Source organism: Nothobranchius furzeri, chromosome 10 (genome assembly GCF_043380555.1).
Source record: "Nothobranchius furzeri strain GRZ-AD chromosome 10, NfurGRZ-RIMD1, whole genome shotgun sequence".
NCBI classification, from domain to species: Eukaryota; Metazoa; Chordata; class Actinopteri; order Cyprinodontiformes; family Nothobranchiidae; genus Nothobranchius; species Nothobranchius furzeri.
In genome coordinates, this window is record NC_091750.1 from 67,281,237 (window position 1) to 67,293,277 (window position 12,041).

Here is a 12,041-nt window from a genome sequence, read left to right on the forward strand (position 1 = left end):
TTAGTACTTTGTGCATTGTGTTTTTTAGTGCAACGTTTAATTTTTTTCTATTTGATCTTGTTCCAAATATAGATGCCTAAGTATTTTGGGTGAACGTTCAAAGTACATTTCCCCATCTCTACACACAAGAGGATCTCATCTTCTGACTAGAAATATGGCCAACCTTTCTATTGTTGCTGTCAACTCACTGGGCATTGGAGTTGTTTTTTCCCCCAAAAGAAGTTAGACAAATCACCAATTACTTGAGGTTTCAGTAGTTGCTAAAAAACTCTATTCCAACAGCTTGTTCCTGTTTTATGACTTCTTTTGAGCTTTTGCATAGCTGTCTTTGTTTTTCTTGTCATCTTAGCAAAGTTTCCTCTGAAAGAAACAACATTTAAGACGGAATGTAAAGGAACATTTACCGTGACCCAGAATCGAACCGGGGTTGCTGCGGCCACAACGCTGAGTACTAACCACAATTCGATCACGGCACGTTTCCTCAGCTCCATCTGTGATGATCAGCTGCAACCACACAATTGTAAAGATATCGACTTGAAAAGTGCGAGAGCTCATCAAAAAACTACATCAACATTTTCCTTCGAGCCGGATTTGAACCAGCGACCTAAGGATGTCTTTTGAGTTGCCTCTACAGTCCTCCGCTCAACCAACTGAGCTATCGAAGGGTGGTCAATGCTGGAAGCAATTAGTACTTTGTGCATTGTGTTTTTTAGTGCAACGTTTAATTTTTTTCTATTTGATCTTGTTCCAAACATAGATGCCTAAGTATTTTGGGTGAACGTTCAAAGTACATTTCCCCATCTCTACACACAAGAGGATCTCATCTTCTGACTAGAAATATGGCCAACCTTTCTATTGTTGCTGTCAACTCACTGGGCATTGGAGTTGTTTTTTCCCCCAAAAGAAGTTAGACAAATGACCAACTACTTTAGGTTTCAGTAGTTGCTAAACAACTCTATTCCAACAGCTTGTTCCTGTTTTATGACTTCTTTTGAGCTTTTGCATAGCTGTCTTTGTTTTTCTTGTCATCTTAGCAAAGTTTCCTCTGAAAGAAACGACATTTAAGACGGAATGTAAAGGAACATTTACCGTGACCCAGAATCAAACCGGGGTTGCTGCGGCCACAACGCTGAGTACTAACCACTATACGATCACGGCACGTTTCCTCAGCTCCATCTGTGATGATCAGCTGCAACCACACAATTGTAAAGATATCGACTTGAAAAGTGCGAGAGCTCATCAAAAAACTACATCAAAAATTTCCTTCGCGCCGGATTTGAACCAGCGACCTAAGGATGTCTTTTGAGCTGCCTCTACAGTCCTCCGCTGTACTAACTGAGCTATCGAAGGGTGGTCAATGCTGGAAGCAAATAGTACTTTGTGCATTGTGTTTTTTAGTGCAACGTTTAATTTTTTTCTATTTGATCTTGTTCCAAACATAGATGCCTAAGTATTTTGGGTGAACGTTCAAAGTACATTTCCCCATCTCTACACACAAGAGGATCTCATCTTCTGACTAGAAATATGGCCAACCTTTCTATTGTTGCTGTCAACTCACTGGGCATTGGAGTTGTTTTTTCCCCCAAAAGAAGTTAGACAAATCACCAATTACTTGAGGTTTCAGTAGTTGCTAAACAACTCTATTCCAACAGCTTGTTCCTGTTTTATGACTTCTTTTGAGCTTTTGCATAGCTGTTGTTGAATAAAGATTTTCGATTCCTCCAGACCTGTCTTATTATATAATAGCAGTTCTGGATTACATCTCAAATCTGTATGTTAGTGAAACCAGGCTTCAGGGTTCAGCTAGAGGTCTGTGTGTGGTGATTTGACTCCTGATCTCATGCTGCCATAAATGATGTGTGTGTTTCAACTAATCTGCTATCCATGACAAATTTATGTTGTAGTTTAACCTTGTATCGACTTTTTATGGTGTAGCCTAGGATGTGATAAGAACTTCAGGGACACGTATAGAGATGTTTATGTTTGACTTCCTTTGATCTGAGCTGAAGAAGGAAGAAGGAGGAGGGAAGACCCCCGCCCATCTGACTGATACCGGAGGGGGCTGGGAGAGGACCCAAGGCCGGAGAATGTTTCCGAGGCAGGGGTTGCCATGGAGACGGAAGGGGGGCTAGGAGGAGAGAGTTGAGGAGAATAAAAGGGTGAGGGCTCCGTGGAGAGTGGTCGGGCTCTAGCTTTTTGGGTGTTTGGGAAGAGTTCGGAGGACAACTGTAACGGTTGAGTGATCTGACCCGCTGCGTCGGGAAATCTGGAATATTTTTACTTCATCATATAAAATAAAATATTTGCTCCTTCATATAAGGGGCTTTAAACGGAATTTCCAGCCTGGGGTCTCCAATCGTGTCGTGTAACAGCTGAAAGGTGAGGCGCTGGTTACTTTTTGATCCCGCTCCAAGAGGTTTACATTTAAACTTAAAGTCTTTAACCTGGGCATAGCATAAGCTGCAGGTGACTGAGTTGTGGTGAAGTTATAACAAGAGTCTTCCTTTGTGCTCCTAAAGTATGTTTGCCAGAGTCTAAATCTAGGTAAAGATGATCGCTGATTAGCTCACAGAGGTGTAAGCTCAGACTGGATTCACGCTCACACACAAATAGAATTACAAGTCAACCCTGAGACGTAGTGTTTATTAAAGAGTCAGCTAGTTTGGGAGGATGACTTGTAACATGGCGCCCAATAACGTGGGGCTGTGATTTCGCAGTTGAGTAGAAAACAACCTGTTGTGAGCTTAGAAAGTCCGGAACTGGGAAAATTGTCCGCAAGGGCGGACAATTTGTCCCTAAGGAGCCGGCTATATTGGCCGAAGGGGGCCGCTTAGGGAGCCTATGAGTTTAGATTCTGAAGTCCAGTAGCTGGAAGTGTGTTGGAACGCACTGGTCCGGTTGGATCGGTTCCGTAGAAGTGCGTTTCTCTCCACCAGGTGCACACGGCGCAAAGGGGTTTTGTGAGAACCTCTTAGCAGAATTCTCACACGCAGGAAAGTGAGTGGCCTCGTAAAAGATTCTCACAAAATAGAATGAAGTCGCAGGTTGCAATTCCTGACCTCGTGGACGTAATCCGGGGCAGAACAGCTGAGTTGCTGCTGGTGTGTGTGCACGCACACCCTGCCTTTAAAGGACAACGATTTTGATGCGAGGTGATCTTTATGAGTAAAGATACTCGTGTAACTGAGGGAAAATTTAGGGATGGCTGCAGTAAGCGAGGGAGGAAGAACGCGGTGAGAGAATGGCTGATATTGAGAGCTTGTGGGCTCGTGACGGCCCAGCTGGAGTCGGAGCGATGTTTTCTAACAGAGGTTAGTGAGTTACGCTCAGCACGTCTAGCAGATGGGTCAGATATTGATTTTCAACCCGCGTTCAATGATAAAATGCCCGCTTTATGCATGCCTGCGCCGAAATATGCTAGTTGGTTGTGCATTTCAGACTTGGTGGAGCTTGTGCAAAATAATCTGTCTGATTTTACTCATCCAGCAAGCCTTGTGCCAGATCATGATTTTCAGGTGGTGGTGAGAGGAGCTGTTGTAGATGTGGATAAAGAAATGGACAGGATTGTTCAGGGAGCTTTGATTGATGAGCAACAGAAAGCCCTTCTCAGACACGAGATGAAAACTATTAACTTTGCCAAAAAATCAAGGATGATTGTGGATTGTGCAAAGGAGAGCTATATGTAATTCAAGCTACCCCTCCCCCGTGTGTGCCTCAGAATCCAATGGGCAGGGGGGTGGAGGATTGGAACGAGTTACTTGTTGATCTGACATATAAAGTTTCTGGGATATCAATACACTCCTGAAGGGAGAAAGGTAGATGTGAAAGTTTTTGAAAACATCACGCTGCCAAAAAACCCTGCTGCAGCTTGAAGGAGTGCTGGAAAGCTGGGGTTTTATGGTGAAAATATACCAAAGCTGTCAGAAAGAATGCAGTCTCTCCAGGCCTTAAAGCGAGGGGTTAGAAGCAAGGGGGGTGAGACTGATGAGTAATGACCGTGTGCTCACAGAGGAGAGTGAGTGAGGTCATTGAACTTTGTAAAAACAGTCACTGTGCTTTTGAGCACAGAGACACAGAAAAACACAGAATGATGTTATGGCATTCTGGGCATGGATTAAATATGTAAATAACAAGAGGACCTCTCAGAGAAATGGGAGAATTGCAGATTCTGCTCAGAAAGCAGAGCTCACAGCTGTATTAGAAGCTATGGGTACATCATGTGCGCTGAGAAAAGGTAACTTCGAGGTACGACACCAGCCGGCCCACACACTGAGTGACACCTCTGCTGCCAGAGGAAATGCTGAGGTGGACAGGCTAGTGCAGACCAGAAGGGTGATATTGGTTTTGCATGACAGTACAGAATCTGACTACGACCTGGTGAAGAAGCTGCATGAAACTATGGGGCGCCCCGGTCTTCAAAGGCTGAAGAAGTGGTGCTTGCAGAATGCAGTTTGCATCCCCCATTTGGACTCTGTGCTGAGAGATGTTAAATCACACTGCGCTCTATGCTTAGAGCTGGGTAAACAACCCACAGAGAAAGTGGTTGGCGACCGTATTGGTCCAGAAGGCTTGACCTCTGTCTCTTGTGACATTGGAGAGCTGAAGAGAACACGAAGGGGCAATAAGTATTTCCTGGTGGTCAAAGGGAACAGGGGGGAGAGTATAGGAGGTATGTTCCCTTTGCCCAATATGACAGCAGGAAGGATTGCAGATTGCCTAGCGAGAATCCTGATGTGTTATCCACAAATAAAAGCTATCAGGATGGATAATGTACCACATTTCAAAAATAAAGTTGTTCTGGAGCTGCTGGAGAATGGAGGACTGATAATCCAGTGGTCCATCCCCTACAAGCCACACACAAACGGAGTGGCTGAGAGAGCAGTTCGCACCGTTAAAGAGGCGATAAAAACCTTGAACTTGAAGGAATGGGATTCTCCAGGAGCAGTTCTGGCCATTAATAAGGCTCTATTAGAACAGCCTTTGAGACAAGAAACTGCTAAAGACACACTCTCTGTCTCTCTACAGGGAGAACAAGAGAGAAGCTTCCTGCATAAAAGACCCCAGGATGGAAAAGTTGAAAAGATTGAGGGGAACCATGAAGGGAACACAATCAGATGTGCAACCCCTAACCAAAGCACAGTCTGGCTTGAAGACTGTAAAGAAATGGGTACCACTAAATGAAGGTGGAATTGCATCCCCAATATGGCTGCTGAGTGCATCAAGTTCAGGGGGGATTACATTAGGTAAAGTACGAGGGCAAAGTTGTGATGAGGAGTGCTTCAGCTGGTCAGTTTACAGACCGGGTACATGCGCAAACTGTGGCAATGAGGTTGCTGAGATAAAATGGGAAGGCCCGAGATGTCTTAAAGACAAAGTTCTGAGAAAAAATCCTTCACCCACAAATGCTGTGGAATTACATGGTGTGATGAAAGTGGCGTGGTGTGGAGATTGTTGGATGAGTAAAGCAGGCAAAACAAGAATTGGTCGTCTGGATCATCATAGTGTTGATGAATCTAGAAAATGTTGCAGAGTGGACAAAGGAAGACTCTCCAGTTGTTCCAGTTCATGTGGGGTGCGAATTTACCCTGTGGTGTTGCTGGTTCCTGAGATGAGTCACCTGTCAGGCTTGACGTGCTCCCAGGCATATTGGGAGAATTGCTTTAAAGAGATAGTGTGTACTAGAAAGGGAGGGAGTTTGAGTGAAACTTTCTCACCTTGGGGAAAGGTGCTGTGGGAAGCTACTGAACCACAGCTGTGTTGGAGAGACAGGCGAGGCAAGTTTCCTGTAACCACTGACGAGTGGGAAAGGAGACAGGTTCGTCATGAGACAACAGATAAGGATTGGTACACCTCAGCTACTGTACCAACATGTAATGACTTGTCAATAACCAGAAGTCAGGCGCAAGTATTAGTTAAAACAAAAAAAGGCTGGAGGAAGCTGGATGTCTGGAGAGACTCACTCAAGAAGAGTGATGGTGTTTTAATAGCAGTAAACTTGGAGTGGGATCGGCACGCGGAGACCCCCAGGCTATTTACAAGGGACACCGTGGCTGCGCCAAGGCCACAGGTGGATTAAGAAAAATGTGTATGATGAAGCTCTCTGCCTAATTCTCCTCGTCTCTACAGGCAGCAGAGATTCATGGATTCCTGCGGAGAGTGGGAGGAGGAGGAGCTAGATCGGCTCCTCACACGACCTCCTGATAAGACTTGCTGGGAGAGTTGGAGAGGAGGTATCTTATGTTGTATCGGCTTATTAATCTGTGTGGTAGCGATATCTTTTATCTCAATGCCTGTTTCACGAGTTGTAACACTCAAGACCACGGCTGTGGTTAAAGGGTGGGTTCACAAGCGACCAGGAACCCTAGACCTGCCTAGAGTGTCGTGCTTGACTCCTCATGAGGAGAGCTTTAATGCCACTCAGTGGATGGAATATTGTAAGGCTGTTACACAGGGCTGTCCAATCCCTGATCCAGGCGAGGCCTGTAGCCCCACATCTACCGGCTGGCTGATGTGGTTAGAGCAGCTTAATAATGTCACCGACAGCCATAATTCTACTTATGGGCTGTTAGGATGGGAGGAAGGAAAGCTTAAAGTGTGGGATTTCACAGTTGATGTACAACCTGTGGAATGTATTACTAAAATCTACCATTTTGGGGTACTAACTGTCTGGGGAGAATATATAACTGGTTTTGATAAGGTTTCTGATTGCATGATATTCAGACTCCTTGCGTTCCCGAATGGAACTGCAGCTGGGAATGATAGCTGGGCAATGGAGGGGGGTTCCCTACCCCCCATGTCGCAGCTGATTGCTCCACAAGACGCAGACGCGGCTGTGACCCCTCACTTGAGGAGGCAGACGCGTGCTGCTAAAGAGCAGACGAAAGGCCACAGGCTTCCTAGTCCACAGAGTATTTGGTTGGACAGAACCAAAGCTTTTTCAGCTTACAAAATGATCCCTTTAGGAAAGGGAAAACAACTGTTACCCATGACATTGCATGTAACCCCAAAGGGAGTTAAATTAAACTTCATTCATGCTCCGCATGTGCTGAACAGGAGCTTGATAGATGGAATGACAGAATATTTTATGATCATCCCACGTCTGGCCTGGGACAAAGGAGAGGCGGATAGCGTGTGGAGATGTATTAAGAAATTAACTAGTGACCCAAAATACCCCAGAACATGGTGGAATAATTATATATGGAAGTTAATGTCCTTAGGTGGACATGTACGAGGTCCTTTTCCTGGTATGATTCCGAAAACGAGTCATGATGCATGGCTTGTGAATAGCACATCGAAGAGATGGGCTCTGAATGTGTCATATGAAATGTGGACGGAGGATGTTCATGGCTTAATGGGACATTTTGCCCCGAACGGGTTCGATAAGCCAGGGCGAGTGACAGAGTACGATGTCCTTTTTGGACAATGGTGGGCTACAAATCTGACAGAAGGGGTGTTAGAATGCAGGCCTAAAGAGAGACTCGGCTCTACAATCTTTTGGATGGCTAATTTACTGGCGTTGTTGAACCCAGCTACAGTCCCAACGATTAAAGATGTAAATGTGAAAAAAGGTGTAAATATGACTCCTCCGTTCGTGAGGATGGAGAAACATGGCAGTTTAATAGAACTGACTATGGTCCGATCTCAAGGTCCGCATCTAGATGATTTGTACTCCACCCCAGCTTATTCAAAGTTTCGGTTTATGAATATGACATGGGGGCATTATACTGGAGAGCTGCGAGACTTGGAGTATGATTATGCGTATCGCGAACAAGCTTTACGATTCAGGGAAGCACATTGGGTGCGAAATTCTCTGTTAACCAGGTGGTGTAGGTCTGATGCGTGCTTCAGAACTTTGGCCCAGCCCGCTACGAAAATTGCTGTTAGAAATGGGAAAAATGTGTATAATCCTTATGAACTGGGCGGCTTTGTTGACCCTCACGGTTACCCCCACTGGTGGCACTCAAATTGGAGCAGCTACGTCGTCTGGGACTCAGAGAATTTCCCATCATTAGGAGTAGGATGGGGTTACTTTGCCAACTCGAAAGGCCCCAAATCTTGTTTTTGTCAGGAGGACATAGATGCTGTTGAATACAGGAGCGACTTGGGTATATGGCCCTTTCAAGCATGGATTCCTGTTGGTGGGGGTCGTTGGGAGCAGAACTGTTCTGGTTCCTTTCATTTTCCCAATCGGACAGGCACATGTTGGTTGAGTGAAAGAGCTAGGATGTCTGATTGGGAATTTGTCCAGAAGGGTTTTAAAATTATTGGCCAAGGATTAACCTTAGGTATCAGAGAGGCAGTTAAGGTGGTCGCCCAGGGAGCAATGGGTGTTGCCTCTCTGATAATCTCTGAATTATGGGTTTACGCCAAGGTCCCTGTGATCGTAGGAGGGGTCCTGGTGATGTTATCTGTTTGTGTTAAACTCATGCATCTTTTGAAGTGTTTTGCCAGCTGCAGCAGGAGATCTGCTAATCAGCCCCGATGGCAGGAGGAAGGGCCTCCTGAGTCAATTAGATTGGGACCACGTGGACGCCGGGCACTGAGGAACAGAGCTGCACGCAGGTAGCATCTCCCTTGTAGAGAAAGTTCTCAAGGAATCATGGCCCGTGCAGAATCTCCACGTGAGGTATTTGAAGAAGCAGATGAGGATGTGCTGATTACCTCGGTAAGACTGTCTCTATTGGGTTAATCTTACCGGCGAGATATGCTAATATTAGATGCACAAGAGGCCTAACTGAGGACTCTTGGAATGTTGGTGTGATAACTTCTGCTTAATGCATGATGGGAGAATGATTGGTACATCCTGTTATCTGATCAGGATGGAAAGGCCCACTTATTCATTGTGGTTACTAATTTGCATGCTGTAACTTGTGTAATTCCTGCGGGAAGCAGTGAAGACCTGTGACCTGCATTAGAGATCTCTAGGATTTTTACATACCTATTAGTGGCATGTTTGATATCATTATATGGATGTGTTGTACTAACAGAATTAATGATGAAGAAGTGTCTGGCTGCATTTTGTGAGAAAGACCTGACCTCATGTTCACAGAGGATGGTAGGGTGCCGCTGACCCCTAGTGGGGTCGTAAAGGTCATGCATGACTGGTACCAGAACCAAGGTCTGTTTAGTGTCTCTGTGTGTGTTTTTAGGTTGATGAATCAGAGGATCTATTGCCTGGCCCAGACTCTCAGGAGATGCTGGTGCTGCCACCCAGTGGACAGAAGCCGCTGATGAACAAGCAACGTCGGCTTGGGGTGATGCCACCCAAGAGAGTTTCACTTTACGGGCTGGTGGATAGTAAACCTGTAAGAATAAACCCGAATGGACCGTGGAACGCACATGTTTGGGAACGTATTGTGTTGGTCTCTGATGGTACCAGTCATAAAGGGACTCGAGTGGCGAGGAGGGAGAAGATTCTTCAGAGAATTACACGCTCGACTCTAGTTAAGCATTTTGATTGTGTCAGGCGCGATGTGTCGCGGGGCCAGACGCGCTTGCCCTGTCAACTCTCACATTTCAGAGAAGGCGACGTAGATTGGTGCTGGATCAGTACACCCCACAACGACTACGTGCAGGAGTGCGAAGAACCAAGGCGTGTGGTCAGGATGCAACCATCACCTGCCAAGGTGGACGTTCCGATGCAGGAAGTGAGCCCTCCGGAGTTCGATCTGCGTCGGCAGCTTCAGGCCGCTCCGTCTGTCCAGGCCATGGTGCCACCAGTGATGAATGCAATAAATCCACATGTTTACTTGTATCCAGGAAATTTGAATATGCAGTATTTCCCGCAGTTTATGCCATTTAACGAAGCTTGGTTTCAAGGGGGGTGTTGAATAAAGATTTTCGATTCCTCCAGACCTGTCTTATTATATAATAGCAGTTCTGGATTACATCTCAAATCTGTATGTTAGTGAAACCAGGCTTCAGGGTTCAGCTAGAGGTCTGTGTGTGGTGATTTGACTCCTGATCTCATGCTGCCATAAATGATGTGTGTGTTTCAACTAATCTGCTATCCATGACAAATTTATGTTGTAGTTTAACCTTGTATCGACTTTTTATGGTGTAGCCTAGGATGTGATAAGAACTTCAGGGACACGTATAGAGATGTTTATGTTTGACTTCCTTTGATCTGAGCTGAAGAAGGAAGAAGGAGGAGGGAAGACCCCCGCCCATCTGACTGATACCGGAGGGGGCTGGGAGAGGACCCAAGGCCGGAGAATGTTTCCGAGGCAGGGGTTGCCATGGAGACGGAAGGGGGGCTAGGAGGAGAGAGTTGAGGAGAATAAAAGGGTGAGGGCTCCGTGGAGAGTGGTCGGGCTCTAGCTTTTTGGGTGTTTGGGAAGAGTTCGGAGGACAACTGTAACGGTTGAGTGATCTGACCCGCTGCGTCGGGAAATCTGGAATATTTTTACTTCATCATATAAAATAAAATATTTGCTCCTTCATATAAGGGGCTTTAAACGGAATTTCCAGCCTGGGGTCTCCAATCGTGTCGTGTAACAGCTGAAAGGTGAGGCGCTGGTTACTTTTTGATCCCGCTCCAAGAGGTTTACATTTAAACTTAAAGTCTTTAACCTGGGCATAGCATAAGCTGCAGGTGACTGAGTTGTGGTGAAGTTATAACAAGAGTCTTCCTTTGTGCTCCTAAAGTATGTTTGCCAGAGTCTAAATCTAGGTAAAGATGATCGCTGATTAGCTCACAGAGGTGTAAGCTCAGACTGGATTCACGCTCACGCACAAATAGAATTACAAGTCAACCCTGAGACGTAGTGTTTATTAAAGAGTCAGCTAGTTTGGGAGGATGACTTGTAACAGCTGTCTTTGTTTTTCTTGTCATCTTAGCAAAGTTTCCTCTGAAAGAAACGACATTTAAGACGGAATGTAAAGGAACATTTGCCATGACCCGGATTCGAACCGGGGTTGCTGCGGCCACAACGCAGAGTACTAACCACTATACGATCACGGCACGTTTCCTCAGCTCCATCTGTAAGCTGTGGTGATCAGCTGTGACCACACCATTGTAAAGATGTCGACTTGAAAAGTGCTAGAGCTCATGAAAAAGCTTTATCAACATTTTCCTTCGAGCCAGATTTGAACCAGCGACCTAAGGATGTCTTTTGAGCTGCCTCTACAGTCCTCCGCTCTACCCACTGAGCTATCGAAGGGTGGTCAATGCTGGAAGCAATTAGTACTTTGTGCATTGTGTTTTTTAGTGCAACGTTTAATTTTTTTCTATTTGATCTTGTTCCAAACATAGATGCCTAAGTATTTTGGGTGAACGTTCAAAGTACATTTCCCCATCTCTACACACAAGAGGATCTCATCTTCTGACTAGAAATATGACCAACCTTTCTATTGTTGCTGTCAACTCACTGGGCATTGGAGTTTTTTTTTCCCCCAAAAGAAGTTAGACAAATGACCAACTACTTTAGGTTTCAGTAGTTGCTAAACAACTCTATTCCAACAGCTTGTTCCTGTTTTATGACTTCTTTTGAGCTTTTGCATAGCTGTCTTTGTTTTTCTTGTCATCTTAGCAAAGTTTCCTCTGAAAGAAACGACATTTAAGACGGAATGTAAAGGAACATTTACCGTGACCCAGAATCGAACCGGGGTTGCTGCGGCCACAACGCTGAGTACAAACCACTATACGATCACGGCACGTTTCCTCAGCTCCATCTGTGATGATCAGCTGCAACCACACAATTGTAAAGATATCGACTTGAAAAGTGCGAGAGCTCATCAAAAAACTACATCAACAATTTCCTTCGAGCCGGATTTGAACCAGCGACCTAAGGATGTCTTTTGAGCTGCCTCTACAGTCCTCCGCTCTACCAACTGAGCTATCGAAGGGTGGTCAATGCTGGAAGCAATTAGTACTTTGTGCATTGTGTTTTTTAGTGCAACGTTTAATTTTTTTCTATTTGATCTTGTTCCAAACATAGATGCCTAAGTATTTTGGGTGAACGTTCAAAGTACATTTCCCCATCTCTACACACAAGAGGATCTCATCTTCTGACTAGAAATATGGCCAACCTTTCTATTGT

At 45.3% G+C, this 12,041-nt stretch overlaps 1 protein-coding gene and 3 non-coding genes across 4 annotated transcripts; 1 reads left to right on the top strand and 3 right to left on the bottom strand.

Annotated features, from left to right (window-relative positions):
- Window positions 1-230: 230 nt before the first annotated feature.
- Window positions 231-8,631, top strand: LOC139072129 (uncharacterized). Its single transcript, XM_070555398.1, has 2 exons — window positions 231-2,379; window positions 6,127-8,631. The coding sequence occupies exon 2, from the start codon at window positions 6,140-6,142 to the stop codon at window positions 8,564-8,566; it is 2,427 nt and encodes an 808-aa protein (XP_070411499.1). The 5' UTR covers window positions 231-2,379; window positions 6,127-6,139; the 3' UTR covers window positions 8,567-8,631.
- On the bottom strand, window positions 577-665 carry trnay-gua (transfer RNA tyrosine (anticodon GUA)). Its single transcript is given in 2 exon segments — window positions 577-612; window positions 629-665. It is a non-coding gene; the product is annotated as a tRNA-Tyr (tRNA).
- Window positions 8,632-10,891: 2,260 nt separating the features above from the next.
- trnah-gug (transfer RNA histidin (anticodon GUG)) lies at window positions 10,892-10,963 on the bottom strand. Its single transcript has one exon. It is a non-coding gene; the product is annotated as a tRNA-His (tRNA).
- Window positions 10,964-11,758: 795 nt separating this feature from the next.
- Window positions 11,759-11,847, bottom strand: trnay-gua (transfer RNA tyrosine (anticodon GUA)). Its single transcript is given in 2 exon segments — window positions 11,759-11,794; window positions 11,811-11,847. It is a non-coding gene; the product is annotated as a tRNA-Tyr (tRNA).
- Window positions 11,848-12,041: the final 194 nt, after the last annotated feature.

Bases quoted from the DNA above. Each gene is read 5' to 3' on its own strand.
- LOC139072129 (XM_070555398.1), top strand. From the start codon at position 6,140: ATGGATTCCTGCGGAGAGTGGGAGGAGGAGGAGCTAGATCGGCTCCTC.